The sequence below is a fragment of the Aulostomus chinensis genome, chromosome 21, assembly GCF_037954235.1.
Source record: "Aulostomus chinensis isolate RoL2024-O1b breed Wild chromosome 21, RoL_Achi_v1.0, whole genome shotgun sequence".
NCBI lineage: Eukaryota > Metazoa > Chordata > Actinopteri > Syngnathiformes > Aulostomidae > Aulostomus > Aulostomus chinensis.
In genome coordinates, this window is record NC_141340.1 from 12,401,126 (window position 1) to 12,425,813 (window position 24,688).

General features: G+C 41.7%; 1 protein-coding gene across 3 annotated transcripts in view; it reads right to left on the bottom strand.

The window, feature by feature from the left end:
- The window catches only part of cntnap2a (contactin associated protein 2a), a 383,275-nt gene that overhangs the window by 36,882 nt on the left and 321,705 nt on the right, over positions 1-24,688 (bottom strand). For all 3 annotated transcript variants that reach the window (XM_086191985.1, XM_086191984.1, XM_086191987.1), the window contains 3 exons: positions 22,292-22,448; positions 20,295-20,422; positions 5,896-6,066 (listed from right to left, as the gene is read on the bottom strand). In XM_086191985.1, the coding sequence (XP_086048111.1) occupies positions 5,896-6,066; positions 20,295-20,422; positions 22,292-22,448 (456 nt within the window). The remainder of the gene's footprint in view (positions 1-5,895; positions 6,067-20,294; positions 20,423-22,291; positions 22,449-24,688) is intronic.

The following is a 24,688-nucleotide window of genomic DNA, read 5'->3' on the forward strand; positions in this document are numbered from 1 at the left end:
TCTATGTGTTTCTTTAGCGGCATTGCTAAGAAAGATCAATGACGTACAACTTTCTTTGTCACACTTTCTGCACAGGAAGGGTGAAAAGTGCTCTCAGAGCTCATCCGTCTTACATGAGCGTCATTCACGTAAAAGAGCGTGTGCATGTACCTGCATGTTGGGCTAGAGAAAGGACTGCAATGTTCTTATTTGTTTATCTATGTACCTTTCAATATAAAAGCTGAAAGAACCAAATTATGCATCAGCACAGCACAACCAAACAATGATGAATAGTGAAAGAGAGGGTTTTTGTGTGAAAGATCACTGCCTGTGTGGGTGTGCAGTACATGCGCTTATGTGTTTGTTTGTCTGATGTGGAGCTCTACTGTGCTGTTATTCATCTATTCTCAAATGTCTGGCAGTGTATTATCCTTCTCATTGGCCTTGTTAGCCTTTTCTGGTGTGCTTTTTAATGCCTCGAATGTTGAGAACGCGGTCTGAGTCTTTGGAGGGAGGAAAGTCAATTTCAGTGAAGCCAAACCTGCTGCTGCTGAGGCATAATTTAAAAGGGCACACTAACTTTTTTGGGGGGAAAAGGCCTTTTTTCAGGAAGTAATGATGTCAGCACAATGGATCAACAGCTACCAGTGCTTTATTTGCTTATTTATAAAGTTTTTCAATCCTTACTTTCCAGACTTTTGCCCCACTCCAGGCCTAAAACTGGTTACATGTGCACACTGCTACTCTCAGATTAAATACGCTTATTTGCCATCCTCTCTAAACCAGACAAGAAAACAGATACCCTTCTCTCCTCTGTGCATGCATTCGGGAGCCGAAACCCTCAAAGACTGTCTGGCTGCTAGTTAACTTAGCACAAGGAATGGTAGTGGATGGGAAGTGTTAGAATACTTAAAAAGTAATAATCTTTATCCTCTCTCACAATGCAGCCATGATTAGTTGTAGCAGTTGCTCTTCTTTTTGTTTAAAATAAAATAAAAAAAAAAAAATTTGTCTGAAAAAGTGCTGCATTAAATCATGGCGCTAAATCAGGAAAACAGTTGTGGCAATGTGTGTTTTTCTAGAATTACCATGTCTTGTAATTATGCATACCCCTAGGTCTATTAATGCAAGCTAAGACCATTTTGGGTAATAGTGTATTCGATAGTTTTTGACAGACACATGCTAACACCTCTCATCTGCTAACATTCATTACGCTAAGCTAACTAGCACTCAACCAGTCTCCAGCTGGAGAGCAGGGTATCTGTCTTCTTGTCTGGCTCTGGGAGGACGGAAAATCCAAAATTGGCTTGTTCCTTTCTGTCTGTGATCAAAAGGATCTTCAGATATAACTTTTTGTGCTTTAGGGAAAAAAGAAAGAGAAAAGGAAAAGCTGCGCATTCTCACAGTCCAAATGTGTGTTTCTTTGATTGTACATAGAGGAGACGCGAAGATTAACTTCTGACAGTTTTCTGAAGAACAGCGTGTTCTTAGTCTCTTCATAGTGGCTGTTTTTTCATCAGGATGTCATCAGATATTCCTTTAACAGTTCAAAAAGACATCTGACAACTTTAAAAAGCTGAGGTTACTGCTGGAATTCACATGTAAACTCTGTGCGCATGTGTGTGTGTGTGTGTGTGTCAGGTCTTCACAAATACGGACAACTGAATGCAGTTTTATAAGTCAGACGCTGAAGGCGAGAGGGAGAGAGATAGAGAGAGAAAGAGAAAAAGAGTGAGTATATTTCTGAGAAAATGTTTATAACCTTTGGGCAAGTCTATCACTCAGAGACTTAAGGACTCCAAAAAATGGCTCATACATCGTTTCCATGGAGCCATCTCTTCATTTGAGGACCATTCCATCTCTCAATCCTGTTAGCAGCCTAGCTCACACACTTCTAAATGTCTCCGTCGCTGCCCCCTCAAACGTGTCTATGCCCTCTTCTGTCTATTTAGATTCAAAAGAGAAATAGCCTTCACCTGAGAGCTGAGTCAACTGAGGTCACAGTAAAGTGTGTGTGAGCCTTTGTAGTACAAAGTTGTGTGTGTTTATTTGTGTGTATGCGTCTTTGAGCTACTGCAATGTCACAGCTATGCTATTTAGGCCTAATGCTAGTCATTTCATGGCCTGACTGGATTGCAGCTGATACAGTTTTGCACTAGCGGGAGGGCAGCAAGAGATTATGTGTGTGTTTATGTGTGTGTTGTGGGGCAAAATGTAAGATGATAGTAAAGCAGAGGGGAAAGGAAATCGTTGTGAGGGCACGTGCGCATGCTCACACACACACACACACACACACACACACACACACACAAACACACTCTACCCCGCTGTGACAGAATAGAGACTCATTGTGTGTGTGTGTGTGTGTGTGTGTGTGTATTTCTGTGTGTGCATTTGGAAGACAAACACCAACCCCCTTTGGCAAACTTCTCAAAACTTCAGGGCATAGTTTTCTTTTCTAGCGAGTATAAATGTCTATTCAGTGTGGTGGTTAAGAGAGCTCTTTGGTTCAAAAAGGCTGTCTGTCGAGTTTCTCTGTTCGCTGCTTGGCACTACGAAACAAAGTGGCGGGTTTGGCACGTCAGCAGGATGTGGTCAGCGAGCCCCTTTGACACCAAATGTTGAAATCCATTTCATTCCCAATGATGTGCAAATAGTCATCTGTCTCTTTGGCAGTCAAGCTGTGCCGTCTATAACACAGCTCAGTGATTAAATCATTTTTCCTTAAATTGAAGGGGATCCCACTAAAATAAACATCTGGGACATAATCACAGAGTCCTAATGCTTGACGTGTCATTCATAAATGTACCTAAGAAAATGTTTTGCCAAATTGCTTTTCTTGCAAATAACTCCTGGTTGTATTTGTGTTGTTGTGCTCTTTATCTTGGCACAAGGCTGCATGTGAATGCATCTTATACATTCTTACTAATTCATTATGTGCAACCAAAAAAAGAAAGCGATGAAGTATCAGGGTTGTAACAGACATGACTATCTGTTTCTGTATCCGTCTCCTGATTGAAAACCAGAGATGGCCGCGGTCTTGACTTAACTTTTTTTTTTTTTTTTTTTTTAATTAAACACGGTTATCACGAACTGTCTGGACGTCAATCCCACCTCCCTTTAACCGTTGCACTCAGAAATCTGAACAAAAAGACAAACAGCTTGTCATTGTAAATCAAATCTAGTTAAGGTGTTATCATTTTTATTCATTTTTTCATTTATGTCATCCATGCTTATGAAAAAAGCCTTTTCGGATACAAGTGCATCTTTATTAAGTGCAAAATAACAAACCCTTGTCTCAAATCTATTTGAGAGAAGCGTTGGTTTATTTTAGCGGTCATCTTAGAGTCAGCTGGTTCTCTCTGAGTACGGGGATGGGTGTGATTGATCGCGGATCGATCCAAAGGAGCTTTAATTGACTTACTCCGACTATTCATTTGTGTAGCGTCTTGAAGCAATGCAATGAAATCGTGGCAGCAACCAGCAGGGGGCGCAGTTAAACTCAGTGCAGCACAGAGGAGCTGCAATGCACCAGGAGCTGGAAACATTACTTAAGGATCATCAGATTGATTGAGATGGATACGGAATTGTGTCTCTGTTGTGTTTTAGAGTGCAGGAGCTCATTACAGTGTGAAGCAGTTTGGCTCGTAGCCTCAAGCGCTTCCCCTCGTCTATGTTTTCGCTCTAACAGAAACAAACTAATACGTTTAACTGCCTTGTTTAACAGGCGTGATGTTGGATTCTAATTTGTATTTGAAGTAAAGATTTCATTTAGAAAAAAAACCCCCAAAAAAACACAGGATTTTTTGCCAGAGGCATTTTGAATATTTTAAGAAAAAACAATCTATTATTCATTGTTAATTCAGGAGTTTCTATAAGATTCTGTTTCTAATAATGAGAAATGTTCTTGATCGTTTTTTCCTACAAATTTATATGAATTGACAAAAACGTGATTTACTTCCATCATTATTCTTTCTTAACAGGAATCTATATGGTAATGGTGAAACCAACGGAAAACAACTGAAAAAAGGAGATGCTGCTCTCTGTGGAGACTTTCAGCAGAGAGAGAGAGAGAGAGAGAGAGAGAGAGAGAGAGAGAGAGGGAGAGGGAGAGGGAGAGAGAGAGAGAGAGAGAGAGAGAGAGAGAGAGGGGTTAAATTTCAGCATCACACGTAATTGGTGATGTGAAGAGAGAAAGAGACCACTTTGTTAATCTACTCTCTTTTGAGGACTGAGTAGAATTCCTGAGTTGTACAACTTATACAATTTCTAGGGTAACAAAGTCACCTGCACTCATGAAGAGTACTGACACTACTACTTACTACTCCTACTAGTACTACTACACCTACTCCTACTAGCACACCTGATCTATAATAATCATAACAGTATTAGGGTCTCAGTATTAGGGTAAAGAAACTACTATGACTAAAAGCTGCCAAAATGACATTTTACATATAAATGAACGTCTCTTATATTCAAGCCCGTGTTCACGCAGTCCTCACTGATCTCATCACTGCCAGGTAAGTCTCTGTTGCTGATAGAAACAGGATCCACTTGGTGCCATGTCTCATCTTAACAGCCCTCTTACTGTCCCAGTGACAGACAGCTGATACTAAATGGGTGACGTTCATCATCTGTCTACCATAATAAGATATCATTTAGATTATTGGCCTTGAAATAGGAATACGATTCCAAATCCTGACTCTTTGCGTTAGCTTTGTCTGACACATGAGGACAGGAAGGCACATAGCAAACGTGTGCACCCCCCCCCACACACACACACACACCCACAGCAACACAACATGTCATCATGGTCAGTGGTTGTACGCTCAAAGGCGGGTCTTTTCCGGTCCTCTTGGAAATTACACTTATCGTTAACATATTGCCGAACTGGCAACATTAGAACCTGGTCTTGTCCGGTTCCAACTGAGCCTTCAATATTGGGTCACGGGTCGGATCTCTGGTCTTTGGGTCCAAAGGAAGCTGTGAAGACTTCTACTTCCCTTCCCTAAAAGTTCTTAACTATAGCTTTGGATTACACATAATAGAAGTAAAATCCGTTTTCAAGAAGGTGTCACATTGGGTCATGGTCAAGAGAATTACTGATAAAGATTATTTACACACATGAATCGCACATCAATAATGGCTGCATGAACCATGATGATTTAAATGCAGAGCTGCATGGCAGAAATAAGACAGAGTCAATTTTTCAGAGAATCCCCTCCCTCAAACGTCCCAAATCATGTGTTAAGGGGGGCTCACGTCTAATTAAAAGGAGCCGAGCTCCTTCTGAGAATAACCTCCAACAGGTTCAACACAAATTACAGCCCCCAACATCACCATTAAAATAAATCAACTCCTCTCTCAAACAGATTCAATAAAAACTCAACATTATCATCCTCATAAGGGGAGAATTTATTGCTGGGCAGTTGCAAGTGTATCTAATAACATGAAGTGAATTCTGTGTGTGTGTGTGTGTGTGTGTGTGTGTGTGTGTGTGTCAGTGTGTTTGTGTGTGTACTTGTCTGTCAGATAAGGATTCTAAGCTGCATGCGGTTTCAAGGTGAGAAAATTAGAAAACAAACAAACAGTTCCCATTACGCCGACAGTGTGTTTATGTGTGTGTGAGTGTGTGTGTGTGTGTGTGTGTGTGTCTACGGTGCATGTGTGTTGCGGTGGTAAAGGTTATGGGAAGAACTTTTAAAAGGTTTGAACACCTCAATTTGCAAAAATAAAAGGAGACTGTTAAAAGCTTGTCTTGTCATCCCTGAAAATTGATAATTTGCTTAAACAGAGGTTCAAAATGTACATAATTATTGCACACACCAATTACCTTAAATAAATGATTGCTCCTCATGCAATCACCGAGAGTAGTGCAAAGCAATCAGCAAGTGTGTTGGAGTCACGCAGGCTTACATTTAAGCTCCAGACGTATGAAGTCGGTGTTGCCCAGGTTTTCTAGGAAGACGCCGTAGGGAGCACTGGTCTTGAAATAGAAGGAGATGTCGGCGCTGGTTTCACCCTGGAAAGTGGCAAAGTGCAGGTAGGATGACGGAGTGGTGAACGACGCGGCGTTCCAGTAGTTATCTGTGAAAACAACCCATGAAAAACAGATTTACCACACACTTTATTCTCCACCGTTACACGTTTGCTAATAAATTACACGCTTTCATTTCGAAGGCATCTGTTTTCATCGTTATCCATCTAGTTTGTATTGTTATCTCATGCCCGTTGTTTAATGTGCCTCCTTTAATATCGCCTCAATAAAAGGATTTCATCACATAAAACTCCATTTTTTTCATTCAGAGGTTTAAATGTGACCTCTAATTTCCTGCAGTCTCGATGGAAAGCTGATCATTTCAAAACAGTACAGAGAGATAATTCCTCCCGAATGGGAATCTGAGACGGTGAAGAAACGTACAGGGGCGAAATTGTTGCTGGACTTCTGATAACAACTTTTCTAATGACTTTTGAATGAAGTGAAACCAGCGGCCAGCTAATGAAGACAAAGTAGCTCCACGCCGCTGATGAATTATCAGACTGTGGTTGATGAAGTGACTTCTCTGCTGTCTTCTCCTGGCTGTGTCCCGCTACTATCACCCTGGGAGGAGGAAGAAGAGGAGGAGGAGGAGGAGGAGGATAGAGGCAAGGCATGCTTGAGAGGACATCATTTTTAAGAAGTGATGGAGAAAAGCAGGATAAAGTCATGCAGAGGGCAGGTGACAGGAGAGGGCTAGAGTGAAGACTAATGTGGTGTCAGCTGTGGGAGATGCCTTGGAGGACTGGCCTCGGACCAGCTACCAGAAAACAGACACAGTCAAGCGCCGACAAATTAATCGATGAGCCTTTTTGTCAATAATGTGTCCGAAAAACAGACCACAATTTCCCAGAGCCATAATCTCTTAAATGGATTGGCATTCCATTTATTCCCAGAAAGCACACTGCATACATCCGCCGAGGAGGAGACATCACAAAGCTGTTTGTGTATTTTCTTCACACATAAAGTACAATGATCAATATCATCTCTGGCAGCTTCGTAATTATCCCTCTCATCACAATACATGGCTTTCTCTGAATTTTGAGATATCAGCGATGGACTCCAGAAATTTGATCAAAACATGACCTGTCCACTAAAATATCACTACTAGCTACATTCTGCCAACGGCCTAGAAGAGTCTTCAGGATCCAGGAGTCAGTATTTGATCAAGATCACCGCAAAAGGTGACCTATAGTTTCCAGTTGGCAAGAACCGTTCCCACGACAGGAGAATGCTTAAATTTAACATTTAAAAACATTTTAAGGATGAATCTAAATAATCTTCCTCTATTTACTGAGACAAATCATTTGAACTGTCACATTCTAAGAACGTTGTTGGGGTTATTGTTGATTAAGTGAGCGATAAACTGTTGCATCACACAACAATTACCAGAAGATTCCATTTAAGGTTCTCATTTTAGGCTCAAAACATTTCTTGCTGGGTTTCCATCAAATTTAATCAAAATCTGCTCGTTCATGTGCTTGTTAGTTTTTTTGTGTTACATCTGAACAGACATGCACCAGTGGTCATGACACCGCCTGCGTGGAGGTGATGGCATAAAGACATTATTATCGGATTTTCTCATTTAACGGGTTTGCTTGACACGTTAACTTTTTGAGATTCTTTTCTATTATCGTCATTTATCATTTATCAACGGTGAAGAAGGTCCCTGATTCTGCTGGGGTGATTAATCAAACTGATGCAGGAATCTATGACATCAAACAAATGATTGAGTGCTAACGCAGCGAAGAAAATAAATGATTTAACGAAACTTTTTTTTAACATCTTTTTCAATGTGGAATGAAGGAAAAAATCAGATTCCAAAGAGTTCATTGATTAAGAACAGTGTTGCCGTATAATATTTTGTAACCGGACAACGAATTGCTTTTGGCCTTAGTACAGCATTTTTCTTTTGAGTGTGTCCATGTGTGAGCTTATCTCTGTCTATGAGCAGACACACTGGCACCACGTGGTGTAGTTGTGTAGCGAAAGTGGAGGTATGCACTAGTGTTTGTGCGTCTGTGTGTTGCTTCTCCTGGTTCGGTGAGATAAGCGCTCCCCCGTGACAGAGCTTAGCTCCTCCTCTCTCCTCTTTGCCTCGCATCCTGTCACCGGGGGCAAGGGCAGATAGCACCAATACACACAGACACAGACACACGGCCGCCTACTGATGCTGTCTTTGTGATGAGTGTGTTTGAAGTTGGCTGTTCATGTCGGAGCAGGAAGCACAGCCAATTATTGCAGCAGGTTAATGGCGAACTAAAGAGAAACAAATGATTACGCGTTTCCTCTGATGTTGCACGCCCGCATTGGCAGCTGTCAGGTGGTTTTGTGCACATTAACAGAGTCAGCGCTCACAGTACAACATGCAATAACATCATATATCATATAAAAAAGTGAACTATCCTGTGATATGTATTGGTATGCAGTGAAGGAGAATTTAAGAGCTTCGGGCAAAGAAGGAAAAAAGAAAGACTGACAAAGACATAGAAGCAAGAAGGACACGAGGATATAGAAATGCAGCCGAGAGGCGAGTCATGCTTCAGAGGGAGGGAGAGAGAACAAGAGGGAAGTGGGAGGTTAGAGAGAGAAAAGGCCTCTGTGGTGTGAGAGGCAAAGAGGAGCAGAACAGAAACTGAATGTTGGATGGAAAACAGTTCTGGAGGAAGAAACATAGATGCCAAATCAAATCCTCTGATTGCCCACATGCCAGAACCACAGATGCAACCGGTTGGCTTGGATGGGAGGCACATTTATCACTCTCACTGCCATATTGATGTATTAATCCAAAAAAAAAAAAAAAAAAAAAAAACAGTTTCAGAAACGATTCCAGCAGAAAACATGTCTTTCTTCACTGGGTTGCTACAAATATTTCATTTATTGCCCAAACAGCTTGACGTTTTCAGGAAAATATATTCCTCAAGTTCTACCAAAATTAGTTCAACAGCCACTTGTTACACCTAAGAGCAAGAATCTGGCCTCTCCAGACTTTGAGTTCACTCGTGTGTTACAATAATCTCCAGTGTGCAGTTGAGCAGATCTTTGCATGCGTGTGTTCTCATGGAGAAAGCCCACGGATAATTATTTTACTGTGCTAAGGCCTTGTAGGAACAGTGGCTTTTCTTCACAAGCCATTTTCTCTGTCTTATTGGTTCTCATGGTGACGCTAATACAGAAGTTCTCTTCCTGTTGGCACTTGTTCTCCTGTACGCCTTAAGTGCGGACAACACGGCTCAGTGGTCCAACTTTTTCTTTAAGGGAGCGTTAGCATGCTGACATTAGCATCCAGCCCAAAGCAACACTGGGTCTGTACGGTCCCTCAAGTTGCCTTTCATCCAGTCTAATGCTAGTTCTTGTTCTGGTTCAACTTGGAAACCCTCTATGAACCAGTTTGCCAGTACGCACACAAATCTACCAAAACACATTTTAACCCAAAGCCTTATGGTTTCCAGTTATAACCGAGACTTTTTGCTTATGACATAGCATGTAACATTATTTTCAAACATCATTTTCATGTCATGATGCACAGCTTGAGGTTTTTTGACATCTGCACTAACCTAAATTGTAATAAACCCCAAAATATGCAAGCAAAATGCCAAATTGCATTATTTAGATTTGTCATTAGCCTTGCAACACCTGTAAAGCTATCGGTTTTGTTGCTGATAATTTGCTTCTTGCTCGTCTTGTCTCACAATTCCGTGAGCCATGCCTGAACTAAAGAGACTTTTTGAAAGTACAGTGAGCCTGCAGGACTCTGACTGGTGCTGTCCATGGTGCTGATCCTGCTGCCGTGAACACGTGAACTCACAGCGTCGCTTTATTCATGTGAATTTGACTGCTGGATCATTTGTTTTTATTCATGTCATTCACGTGAACTCCTTCCCCACGAGGAGAATTTATTTCCGCAATTTCTTTCCATCATCAACCATGGCTGACGTTACAACAGTTGCTAGCTTGTATCTGTTGTGGAAGTCCCAGATACGGCGGAAAAACCAAACGCCACTATATCTGGATCCATGGTATAACCTGGAGGAGCACACAGCTGGTGAATTTTACCGCCTTCTCCAGGAACTGCGCCTGGACGACGGCCGTTTCCAGCAGTACTTCAGGCTGATGAGGGCCAAGTTCAATAACCTGTTGGCGAGGATGGGTGCAAGGATATCACGGATGGACACCAACAAGCTACAAGTGCCAGGACCGTTGACATCAGTGATGTCACTGACGCCAGGGGAATCTCACTGCTGATAGGCTCTCTCGACACAACTTAATGCAATTTGTCACTCAAGTTGAATACTTTCAACTTGAGTGTAGATGTTAAATTCCGGCCGTTTGCGTCGCATCACTTGCGGCGGACAGTGAGTATACACATAAATTTGCGTCTATTCACCTCTCTACATAGACATTACACGTAATACTTGGTGTGAACACACTTTTAGGCTCCATTTACACCACAGTTCTTGAAGCTTTATTTCAATTTTTTTTGTACGGTCCTGGAACGAGAAGAACAACATAACGATCTAGCATGATGTAAAAGTCGCACTGCATACAGATACAGGTCTTATTGCTGTTCAGACTGAGATCACATTTCAAATAATCTGACCTGTATCTGTATATGAAAGGGGTCATATCTGTTCTGGCGAGATTAGATTCTGTTTGATTTGAGCCATTCACATTGTCGTAGAAAAAGTCAGATCTGGGTCACGTGGAGAGGAAACAAGAAAAAATAGTTATAGGCCACTTGGGGTGTGTGGACAAAGCTGCAGTGAGATGTGAGAGGAGGTTGAAATAAAAAGACATAGCCTTCCCTGAGAACAATTATAATTTGGCCCACATCAGAGCCAGATTGGGCCAAACGTGGCCTAAACGAGGTCCAAACGAGGCCTAAATGTGACCTCTATCTGGGTTTTCTTCCTCTTGGAGGCTCCAGCCTTCCTTGACTCAGGAGCATCAGTGAGCTGGTGTAGCCTACGCACACACACGTGCACACACACACACACACACACACACACACACACACACACCACACACACAATAACACACACTCTTGATTTTTTTCCCCTCTTCACTGTCTTTAGAGCAGGTTGTGATCATCTCTTAGACTCATTGGTTAATCTGAGTCAAATGTTTCACATAAAAACACTGGAAACATCAGCTTGACCTTTTGATAAAGCCAGAGAGAGAGAGAGAGAGAGAGAGGGAGAGAGAGAGGGAGAGGGAGGGAGAGACATGATGAGAAATCTAATATGAGGTGATTTTTGGCTCTGGAGGCCAACTAGATGATTCATCTGTCTGTATATGCTTGACCAGATGGGTTATGTTCCAGCACCAGCAGATGGGAAGGATGAGTGACTGCACCACCCTAGGTCATTAACATGGACACATAGACATTTTCTGGCGCGCGCGCACGCACACACACACACACACACACACACACACACACACACACACACACACACACACACACACACACACACACACAGGCGCGCGTGCACGCACTCATATAAACTACAAACATATGAGTTCATGTAGTCTGTTAGTACTGCGTTTCTGTGAATAGACAGTTGTGACACTTCTTTAAGCAGCATCTCAGGCTTGCTAAAGCACTTATTAATCTTTTAATTAAGTGCAAACACACGCTGCGCCATCTCATTTAACTTTTCCACTTATTCTACTACCTACTACAGATGTACAGCTGCTGGGGATTGGGGAGGAGGGGGTCCATCAAAGGACTGCGAATGGTCTCATTAAAGAAGAAAGAGAGGGAGAGAGAGAGCAGCATCTGTCTTGGAAGGTGATGGTCAGACAGTGAAAGTGGCCCAAAGCGCAAAACTCGGATGTAATTGGTCAAAACACTTGAACCTACACAGATCTGTGCACCTTCGAATAGCAGCACATCGTGAAAATACAGTCCTTCAACGCTTATTTTCAAATTTCCATTGAGACGTGCTCTTTCATCTCATCTGTGCCGTGCAATTTTTATGCTCTGTGTGCTGTTTAGTCACAGCAAACGTGTTTGAATCTTCACTTCGCTCGTGTCTGTCGTCTGAGACCTGCAAAACCTTTATCACTTTCTAATTAAATGGCTTGTCATAAACATGCAAAGGTCCACACTTAACTGATTGTACATTCAGGATGCCATTTTGCATCAGTAGTTAGTTCTTATTCAGCAAGTATCACTGCAGTTCATGTTTTGCATTTCTCATATGCACTGCCTTGTTTTGTTTTGAAAGTTCTCCACTCATTCCAGCCTCTGTAGTGTCCAGAGAATGGGTGCTGTTGGTGACCAGAGGGATTCATGTGTAATCTCTCTGACAACGTGGCAACTACAGACATGATGAATACCATTAGATTATATTCCAGATGGTTGTGTGTGTATGGAGAGAGAGAGAGAGAGAGAGAGAGAGAGAGAGAGAGAGTTTTTCATGTTGTGCCATTTCACTTTCTTTTCAAAGCTTTTGCAGATATACAAACCCCTGTTATAATGTGTAACACAATGTATTGAAGCTCCTTTATGTGGCCAACAATGTCAAACATATATATGTGGTCGTGTAAGTCATGAGGAAAAGCACCTCACAGGGACATTATATCATTATTAGTAGTACGAACATGTATTCTGTTTGACTTTATTTGCTTTCATTCTCATCTATTAAAATGTCTAAAACCTTTTAGCATCAACAAAGAAAAAATCATCAATCAAAAAAAAAAAGACTAATTTCTTTCTGTCTGTCTGTCTGTGACTGTACAGGCTGATGTTAAACTAACCATGGAAATGGGCTTCATTAATGCTGTAGCACGTACACGCTGACACACCCACGCAGAACGTTGCACCCGTGACAGAAAGACTGAACCGCGCACGCACACGCACACACACACACAGACACACACAGTACCTCTTTACTAAAACTTTCTCTGACTATTCAAGACATTAGTCATTTGCAGATGAAAACCCATTCATATGGCAGCCAATCATCATCGAGTCCATGCACAGTATGAGAAGCATCAATCATACAGGCAGCACCTATTCACACAAGATTTTTTTTTTTTAATATATGTTTAATATGCCTTAATAGGCCAATGTATAATTTATGCTCTGGTGTCTTCGGCAGCAGTGCAACAAAGTCATCTTAATTTTAAACTTATTTTGTTCATTTGGATACTCGACACAAAAGAGAATAAGCGTCTCTTTGTCTTTCAAACGGTCAGTGGATAATCGAGTGAGACAAGAGGAATATGGCTCTTTCCAAGTGATGGGGGGTGCGGAGTCCAGCTTTGGTAATTGTGCCTGCCACATACGCGCGCATGCACCGACGCACGCACTCACACAAACAGGCGTGATGTCACGGGTCATTAAATCATGGTTTGTTTGTATGCTGGCAGCTCCGTGATGAAGGGACCGAGAGTAGCGCCAGATTGTTGATGAAGGGACCATAATGAGTGTGACACCAGTGAGGAGAGAGGGCAGGTGTTTAGTCATGTTCTGCAGCCTCGACAGAACCAGGCCACTTCCTGTTTGCTGGATGGATGGACAGACAGACTCAGTTGGCTCATAGATGAATAAACTACACATGGCGATGGAGAAGTCAGATCCACACTCCCTGAACAGTGCGATTAGATAGCGCCACTCTATTATTCCCTTTAGTTTGAAAAATGAGCAGTAAGTTAAGCATTATTATCGTAATAATTGTGCTGCCTTGCACCCAAGATGAAATCCAAGTTTGCTTTTCCTCTCCACAGGATATTATTGTCCATAAAGTTCACGGTACATCACCAACATCACTAAATAGAAAAAAATAACACGAGGATGAAGTAGTCAAAATAAAACAAAGCTGCTTCAGTAAAGAATTTATCCTTTCGCCGTCTTTAGTGAGACACTAAAGCCAGAGATGTCAAGCTATCAAGTACTTTTTAGGGGGTGACGTCACACAGGCAGAAGTAAGGTGCCGTAATGGTGCCTTGCTGATTTGGGAGGAGCAAATGTAGTAAATTTACTGCATTTCCTGACTTGAAAGTGGAAGTAGGAAGGTTATTCTACCCTGAAATGTAGACAAACATCACCCTGCATCATCATTATCATCATCATCATCCTCCTCCTCCTCACACTAGCTCACGTCCAGATGGCACCAGGGTGAGGATCGATGCAGGAAGCTTCAGTTGCAGGTTTTCCATCTCACATGTAGCTGCTGTGTTTCCCAAATTACGGCAACTACTGAGCAAATACTGATAATTTTCTTGCTGTTGGAGTTTTCCCTAAAAAACTAGGACTCGCATACAGGTGACTTTAGACTTGACTCATGGACAGTCTTTGACGCATTTATGTCAAAAATCGGCGTAAATTTGAAGTTAACAAACAATTTAAGTGTTAGCTTAACTGCATCAGCCACACATTAGCCTGCCACTGGCTTTGGGAAATGTTAACTTGATTATATTGGTGATTGCTAAATATTTCTTGATGTTTTTCGGCGCTGGTGTTGCCGTGGCGACGATAATTAATCCATGTAACCACCTGCTCACCAACGCTTAACTGAGACATACATAATTGGTGGAATTGGCAGAATTTGGAAGGGTGAGAGACTCGAGACTTGGACTTCAACTTGTAAGAAAACACTTGTAAGCATCTCCAGATGGCTTCATTTTCTGGGTGCCTTTTGTGTCACATGAAGCCGCTGTGTGTTTTCTCTTTTTATGTAGTGGTGCACATTTTGAATGTCTCCTTGTTATTGGCACTTTCCCTCAAGCTTGAAGGGTTTTTTACATGTTATCCATTTGTTTGAAGTTACCTTCAGAATCAGAAACGCCTCATTTAGCCAAATATAACAGATGCACGGGGAATGTGATACAATTAATCCATGCCGCATTGACAGAACCGAAGTACACTCAGCAGGCCCTTCACACCACAGGTAGGTTCAGAAAAGAGTTAGAGAAAAGAGAGGTGGTCAATATGACAGAGCTGCAGAATGTGTGTGTGTGTGTGTGTGTGTGTGTGTGTGTGTGCGCGTTTCTTCAATGCGACCAAAAACTCCCACAGAGAGCGGTGCGCCAACACTGATCAGATGAACAGAGGAAGAGAAACAGCAAGGATTAATGCCTCGGTGTCTGAAGTATCTGATATCTGATGTTTACCCGAGAAACAACATAAAAACCAGGGAACTAGAATAAAAGAAGGAGGAGATGAGTGTCAGATGAATTGAAACTAAGCTACCTTTATCTGATCGCACATGCATACATGAGATCAAATTTGTATGTGTACACACTTACAAAACAAAAACAAAAAAACCACGACGCAGACATAAGAGCGCACATATGCTTACTCACTGATAATGATTTTCCACAGTAGACACGGCTGAGATAAAACATCATTTCCTCGGAATGATCCGCATGATCCGTATGAGCGATGTGTTATTTTCTCACCCAAGTGCAACCCCAGAATAACAATGTGCCGGATTGTATTCTGTTATGCATAAAGTGTTTTCTCCTGTTCCCCCTCTTGATGGTTTTGAATTAAGAACCTAGTCAAACCAGCAGCAGAACATTTTTAAAGAGGTTTGTTGCTTTTCAGAAGTTTTGGCTGAGAGGTGTCTTTAAGTGCTGTTCTCTGCCAAGACGGTCTGATAATGTCCAATTTTTGTTTTTGAGAGAGGAGTTGAGAAAACTGTCATCTCTTTGAGACAAATTAACATAATTACAACCAAAGTGCACCTCTGTTTCCTTTGGTTATCTACATGGGCACTCTTTTTTTTTTTTTAAAGGTAAAATAAAGTCACCTGTTCTATGAGATTACACCACAGCAGTAATGTCTTTGTTGCTTCTAGGTAATAGAATAAACTCCCTAAAGACATCCAACACCCCACTGGCCACTTACGAAGAAACATAGTGTGAGTTTAATGGTGATTTAATTGCCAATATGAAGTGTGTGTAACTAAAGAGCCCTTATTGAAAACCTTTATGGGGGGCAGCACAAGTGTGGTACCACCGGTTTGTTTCTTCTTTTACCACTGTAGCTCATTTCAAAGGTTTCACAAAAAAAAAAAAAAAAAAACCAGCGCCGATGTCCCAGAGCGACTGACTCCTGAGTACAACAGGTAGAGTGCAGTAGCTCATGTATTATTGATTATCCTGGCAAGTTCTCAGACGATCAATTCTCAGCTGTAACTGATGGGGGAAGAGATGAAGAGATGACTTTATGTCCTGCAGTCCATTTACATGCCATGTAAAATAATCAATTCAGGTGTAAAGGGGAAATGTGGCCGCTTATTATCGTAACATGTAGCTTGGTCAGCAATGTGAAGGAATCAAATGGTGTAATTTTACTCACGACAAGTGCCCCCCCGCCACCCCCCATCCCCATGAACGTATGCAATTTTTCAATGTGTTAAATGGATCAACCCCAAAATATCTTTCTTCCTTGAACCACCAAAGTTAGGGAATTTGGCCATTATTTTTGGTAATTCTGCAAACAAACAAAAAACACAGCAAAGTAACGACAAAGTGGTGATTTCACAAGAAGGGATTGTAGATATTACCATGAACGGAGCACCACTCAATGCAATCGCTATATGAACTACTAGGGTCAGATTTGCCAAAGATGTTGTCCGAAGGTTTAAATGTGGTTTAAATGTTGCCTCTGTGCTCACCCCAGCTGGTGCCTTGGGGGGGTGGGGGGGGGGGTGGGGTTAAGATGGGTCGGCCCCCTCTGATGTTTTCCCATCTAAAATATTTAAAGGTTGTCATCTGAGCCACCGCCCACGTGGTTCTGCAATATCTCTTAAACCCCCATTGGGTCATGCAAGACTGATCACATCAATTTATTTCGGCCTTGTTTGATTTATATGGATGGTAAACAGAACAGCAGCACATTTTAGGTGTCAGTTATAGGCAACGATGGAGGACATGAGCTAAAAAAATCAGAAGATGTCACCGTCTTCTTGTTAAATTACTGTGCCCACTATTGTTTACCTCTGCCGGCTCCGACTCCTCTAATTTACAAGAAGACTCAGGTTTAAAACTGGCTAATAATGTGACATTTTCCAAACAAAGACCTGCTCTACCTGCAGCTTATGATGCCATCTGGCTAGAATATTATCTACATGGGAAGTCTGAAACCCCTTATAGATACACTTCAGCTCCCGCTGTCTCTCTGAAGCTGCTAATAATGTCCCTCTAACGAATCTATGTGAATGTGGCTGTGTTTAAAATGAGGCTGTTTGGCATAGAAAGGGGTCAGTTTTATGCCAAATGTATGCATGTAGCACATTCTCTTTCCTGTTTTGGTTCTTTGCCATTAAAGTTTATTTTGGTGTCAATTGCACAAGAAATCAGCCCAGTTCTCTCACCCTAAAGTTTATCGTTTGTCCTTGCAGCAAAAAAAAATCCTCATGCTCACCTTTGGAGGACACCACTTGGCTTCCAAAACTGTTTAAAAAAATAATTATAACGCAGAAAATTAATTGCAAACTTGCTAGGGTGAAGGAAAAAGTAAGAGTTTGGGTTAAAAGAAGTACTCTGTTGGAGGTCACGACAGGGTTTCCATGGTTACACTTGTTTTTGTTGGTAAAATATCAAAGGTCAAAGTAAGGTATTTAAGGTCAAAGTGTGGCAATAACTAATATGAAATACTGGGAAACGTTGGGTTGCAAATATGAAACAAACTCCAACCTGACTGGCATCCCTTCACTGGTTATTAAAGGTAACTGAGAATGCAGAGCTCAGAGATAATTTATTCAGCCTTAATTGCATTCTGGAAAGATTCCAGTTTGCTTTTAGGCTTCTTCGCTACAGACAGATACAACTCTCCTGAGGCTTACAAATGACCTTCTTTAGACAATAGGAGACTACGAGGAGACTTATTTATTTAGAATCTTGCTTTATCATCCTCTGTGTCTACACCTGCTTTGGCAAAGTGTTGACATTTCAGGTGCAATGCGGCGGTCCTGAAGACACTGTGGAGAAATACGCCTCTCACCCCACACTAGGAAACATGACCTTTATCAGCTAATGTAAAGCCTGCTGACCTTTGGTGTAAGCATAATCTTACTTTCCTTTAGAAATCGCCCACAGAGTAAAATCATAAAAAGATGTATTCTTCTCTCTCTGTTAGCTGAAACTTAGCTTGGGAGCCGTTATCGGGTTGTCTGAGTCGTCAGCAACTCAACATCAAAAACTGTCATTTCGCTGCCCCTGATGGCTTAAAAGCTTGACACACTGTCAACAGGTATTTTAATAAGAGCTGTATTAACAAGACTGGAGGTGTTCTTTTCCTTCAACCTTTGATGAGCCCTTCACAAAGGTTGCGCACACGCGTCTTCACAGCCAGCTGCGAATTCAGGTAAATGAAACTCCACTCAGCAGCTGAGGTCATTAATGCACATATTTCCTCTTGATTAGGCCGTTGCGGATGCAGTATACTCCAGCCTCACTCACCAAACTCCTTTACACCTGCAGCTAATCCACAATGCTATCTTCACTTTCCATTCTCCTGCACAGGCTTCCTGCAAAGTTTGAAGATCCTTTTAAGATCTTGCTGATAATTCTAGAGCACAGCGTGGCTTAGCTCCTAGCTACATTACTGACCTTTTAACTCTCTGAAACAGAGCGCAGCTTAGCGATCTCCAGCACGGAGCTCCTCTCTGTTCCACAGTGTACCGTGTTTACAATGTTTATTTATAATACCTTTTTGCATGCTCTATAACTTCTTTACTTATCAGCACAGCCTGTACACACTTAGCTTTGCTCTAACTAATTCCAAACAAAGCATTTCCAAACCTCGTACCTTGATTTTCCCAGTTCTTCCCTCCAGTCATACCTCGCTGCATTCAGGCTCTTGCGCTTGCATTTAAGTAAAACACGGAGTGCGTTTGCACTGGCTGAAAATTTGTGCCAACTTGCAACATTGCACACCCAAAATGATGTAATGATGCTTAAAAAGGGACATACAAAGTAAAATTGTAGATATAGCGTGGCAAGTGTTTTTCTTTTGTGATGTAAAGCCAAAGAGGGTTCATCGCGTGCTAACACAATTGGGCTCAATGGCACACATTGTATTAATCATTATATATCCAACAAAGATCCAGCTAATTAACAGTTTCTGTCGTTTTCCCATGAGTTACCCATGCTGTTAACAACTTAATGTGTGTGCATCTGTCACCACAAGCGGCAGGGTTATAGAGAAAAACATGACAGAGCATAAATTGACACAAAAGCAGGTTGTGTTCCTGCCTTGGAGAGCTTCATTAAAAGTACAACACAACAATAACATTCCATCAGAATACCCTTGTATTTCCATTTGCAAATCGTTTGCAGTACTTTCCCCGGTGAATCTTTGGGGGAGGAGTTGTGCAGCATCCTGTCGCTGTGGGGATGTTTGTTTGTTTAAAGTCGTTTCTACCTGGGATGGCATGTTTTTGCTTGACAGCTGTTTTAAGCCCTACCACATCAATCATTTCCATCAAGCCTTTGAGCTTTTTTGCCACCCATCCATCGATCCATTTTCTACCGCTTATCCTGTTAAGGGTCGTGGGGGGGCTGGAGCCTATCCCAGCAGCCTTCAACAAGAGGCGGGGTTCACCCTGGACAGGTCACCAGTCCATCACAGGACCAACACATAGAGACAGACAACCATTCACACTCACAGTCACACCTACGGTCAATTTAGAGTATCAATCAGCCTCTTGATGTCTTTGGACTGAGGGAGGCTCAAACCCGGAACCTTCTTGCTGTGTCATATTAAGTGCAAATTCTTGGAGTCATGCTTTGCTTACCTTTGGGCTGCACATCACCACTGGCTGCTGTGTCTTTCTTGCTCGCTTTCAGGCGAGTGCGATTGTGTGTACTGGGTTTCAGCAGCAAAACGTGTCTTGCTGTGTTTCCACTTTTGAACATCATAGTTTTTCTTGTATACTTTTTACACTTCCACAGTGAACAAGAAGCTCCCAGCACTTGATTCTTGTTTTTGTGGGTTGTAGTATGTCATCACACAGCTAAATCGTTTATATCATGATATGGCCTTTTTTATCATATAAATCACAACCCGGTGTAGTGTCCCTTTTTCCTTTCTTCCCTCTTTTTTGCACCCTGACAGCCTCAGTTATTAGAACTGACATCTTTAAAGCTATAATCTCAATATTCATACTTTATGAATTTGTTCAGCTCCTGGGCCTGAGCCATCATTGTACTTGGTTCTGAAGTGGTTACATCAACTGTCAATCATTTCAAATACAAAAGACATGACCCTGATGCTGCATTTAAGTACAACCCATCAATACATCCATGATATCACACTTACTATCTCCCTGACAGCGCAGCGGTCCTACTGTCAGCTTGGCCTCCGATCCAGCTCTGTTGGTGTCACCCACGGCAACCTGGCTGACGGGCAGGTGTTCCTTATACACAAGGAGACCGGAGTCTTCTCTCCTGGCAAAGAGAAATGATACACGAGAGCTTTGAGGGGAAAAAAAAACATTCCAATCCTCTCTGCAACGGTTATTTCTTCAGCTGTACATTAAAGTATCTGTTCATGCGTGCATGAATGGAAAAAAAGAGCTAACTGATAACAAGATTTCATTTATGAAAATGTTAAAACAAATCAAAACAATTACATAAATGACTTAATTTCTGAATTACTTTGTCTTAGATCAAATTGACTTAACAGACAAAACAAAAATATCAATTATCCAAACCTTTTCAGTGGGAATGAAATTGTCATGTTCTTCGCTGAACAATTTCATTTTGTTGGATTATATCCTATTCCCTCAGGTTTGAAAATTAAACAGCACGCGGTCTAATTTATGGCTTTTTTTGTGTGCAATGTGCGTCTATCTATGGGTGTATGAATCAAAAATCCACTGAGCCAAACAAAGAGACATCAGGAAGGCGTATTTGCAGTCTTCTCGGTTTAAGAGATGAGGAGGGTGACGTGACAGCAAATGAAAGGGCTCTTCCTCACTCACACACGCACACACACTAATTACTGACAGTCAAACATACAGTGTGCACACAGTTACACACACAGACAATAATACAATTTATTTCATATCCATCAGCTGCCTAAAAGAGCTTTGAAAAACCAACTGCTTGATCGTGAAGACAAACACTCTTATACATGCATCACTGACGTTGGCATTTAGCATTCAGTCACTTAGCACGCTGAAGTTATTAAACTGGCCAACTGATGCTAATGTGAGATAACAAATGGAAACAAATACTGGTATTATGAGTTTAATTAACATCAGAGGCTTCACGACATATTTCTCTTTTAAAAGACCAAGTGTGCAGGATCTGGTACCATCTAGTGGCTATGTTGGAGACTGCAGCCTCTTCGCCTCCTTCGGGAGAACCTACGGTAGCTTGCAGGGTCAGGTACGACTCACGAATCTGAGTCGTCAAACTTATAGCACTAAATTGCTCGCTTAATCCAAGTGCTACTTATTAGAAATGACAAATATGTGTATCAAACCTCCTTTAAGGCTTCAGAAAGTTGCTAAATAAATTATCCTCTAATTTCTGGATTTTTTTTATTTTTTTTCATTCTTCTTTCACTGAGTCTTTAAGCTAGATCCTGAACTCCGGGTTGCTCCTTGTGGGAAGCTGCAGTTTGTTTACCGCCCCGTTACACTCTTTCTCTCTTTGGACTCAAGTGGCCCACATTCCAATTCCAGAAACGTCTTGATGAAAAGTGAAGAACAATTACAACCAGTTTACTACGACACTGGGTAAAAGGTAAGATAAGGAAAAGAGCTAACAGGTGCAACTTCTGTTAGAGGAGATAAACACATTATTTCATTAAGAAATTCATAGAAAAAAGACACCACCCTCCAAACGTCTTTGTCTACGTAAAAGCTTAACAGACCTGCTGTGCCTTGTTATGTCTGCTAAGCTGATAGGAAAAAAAGAGGAGAAAAATGTGAGCTGTCAGTTTCTAAAATAAGACTTTTGAAGGAGATAATTCTCTGGCATTGTCAGGCGAAACTACAGGGACCGAAGGAAATTCGCAGTGGAGTCTCTGAGGAACCAGAAGTACTGTTAGTGACGGATGTAGAAGTGAAGTGGGATGGATACAGTACTAAGCTGCAGAGCACAATAAATAAACACACGTGCTGACTCATCTTTATGAATGTTCCTGTTCTGCAGTGGGTGGACTTTGTGTGACTTAAAAACTCTTTACTGCCAGCAGAATTTAATTAAAGTCAATGCCAAACTGAAACTTTAGGAGGGAGTTAATCAATACATCACAATCTGCCTGTGCTGCTGCTGCTGAATGTTTAAAACATTTTTCCAACTTACCATTGCGTGTGGTCGGCATCGCAGTTGCAGTCGTATTTAGGGTCAGTGCAGTTCCTGTCGATACCGCAGGCACATTTCTGAATTCCAGGTCCCGAGCCGCCCCAGTAGAAGTGTTTCTCGCTGCCCCTGCCCACCCACCATGTGTAGGGGGTCCCATCTAAGCAGAGAAAACATAAGAAACCAGTCACGTCTCGACTTATTCTAATACTTCAATCAGTCTGACAAGCACAGCTGAGACAAAACACAAACTTTTATGGGGCAATAAAGTTGTGTTGCTAAACTTCCTATTACAAGTGATTGATTGTTCAAATCATTAAGTGTTTGAGGCTTTCGGTGCATTAATGTGATTTATATCGACAACTAGCAGCTGCATGGTGACTGCAGTTCATTTGTTTAATATGTTTCACACAGCTGGATGAAACATTCTTTAGAGACTGGCGGGCACACTTAGTCACAGATCACATCTGTGATTTACAGATTTACTTAAACGCTGCTAGCTGACTGCATTTAAAACACTCATCTTCTAGCATTGTTGCGTGGTGTCTGCGGATGCGTTGCACAGGTATCTGTGAGGGAAGGAATTACACACAAACACTTGCAGGTTTGATTAATATGCATCATTTTTGATTAATTGTGTATTGACACAGAGGACTCTCTCCTGAAGGCACAAAGGGGCATCATTGGGACAGGAAAGTGCCTCAGATTGAAGACGCCCTGTTGTCTGTCTGCTGCATTATGGAGATGGAGTTGTTTACAATGTTGAGCAGGTTGTGCAACACCCTTCCTTCCATAACCTAATCTAGAACCTTCTTTGTCATTTTGGATCTCATTGCCCCAACAAATGGCTGCACAGAGAAGCACTCTTGCCAAAACAGCCTGGTATGAAATGATATGAAACATCTTGCTGCACTTAAGACGGAGTCCTAAAACCTAAATTTAAGCATTGTTGAACTTGCAATTTTCGAATGAGTTTTTGTAAAATACCTGAAACTATGTCAGTGGTTCACTCCAGCTTTGTTTGTTGGAATAAAACATGTCATTAAATAATGCAGTTATGCATTTCAAAACAAACATCTTAAAAATTGCTCACAAGAGCCTTATGAGACGACACAAAGCTATCAATGTTTGTTCATAGCATAACGTTAGCTTTGTGCTTCCAACGATAGCATTTCAAATCTTGGGTGAGACTCTTCCACTTTTGTTTGCCGCAGATTTTGTTTCAAGCAATGATCGAAATGCCAAAATAAAATGCTGTTTGGTTGAGGGAACCTATAGCCCCGATCTAGCTAGACAGATATTCAAGAACTGCTTTTACGACACTGTGCCACCATTCCCTTTATCGTGAGTAATTAGAACATTTCTGCCAAGGAGGAAAACAAACAGGTCTTGTGCTGCTGACCTCCCTCAGCCATACAAACTGTAGTCTGTCCGTCAGGTCGTAAATAATCCAGGAGGTCAGGGTGGATTCTACCTGCATCCTCTCACAGCTGCGGAAGCTGGATCATGATTCCGACTGAGGGCTGCCAGCTTCATCCATGTGAGAGTGGACTCACTGGATCTTCTGTGCAACATCTGTGTTGCTGGGCCAACTTCTATTGTCATTGATAGCAGACTTTTCAGGTGGGATGTCTTTCCAAAAAAACACCCTATCAAGGTTAAAGAGATGCTGTGCGATCCCATTTACGTTAATAATGAGGTGCTGCAGCATAGCGAACGTTCATCAATAAATGTCGATACTAAACATCGCAGCAAAACGCTGTCAAATTCTGCAGCTGCAACATCATCCGACCAGAAATATTCACATATTATGTGACCGACCGCATCCTGAGTGACAGCGATCATTAATAATTGATCCTACGTGTCAAAAGCTTCAAGCAGAATTTTTAAACGTACAAGAAACATGATGTGCTATGAACATTTAGCGGAACAGTTCGAGCAAGCTTTCGCGAAGACAGACACGCAGAGATTAGATGCAGTGTATGAATGTGAGGGCATGACCAGTTTGATACCAGAGAGTAACAAACCAATATCCAATCAGGATTGGGATTCTGACTGTAAACCACCATTAACTCTGAAGTTTAAAATAGAGGTGAAGCTTTATTCTGGACTGAATCACATGTCTGTGACTCAGGTATTGTTGGAGCAAAATAACTTTCGAAAATGCTGTGTTTTTCAGTGTTCACCAAGCTTGTTAAAGTCCTTTACTTTAACTCTGTCTTCCGAATCTGAAGATGTACCCTAATTAATGACTTCCCAGAATGCAATTTACGTGACATTGCTGTCCATTCTCTATTGAAGAACACATTCATTGGTTTCCCTCAGCTTGGTTCCACTTCACCTTCAGCCCATAATCTTTTTCCATTCCTGACCACACATCCTGTATGTTGTTTTGCTGGC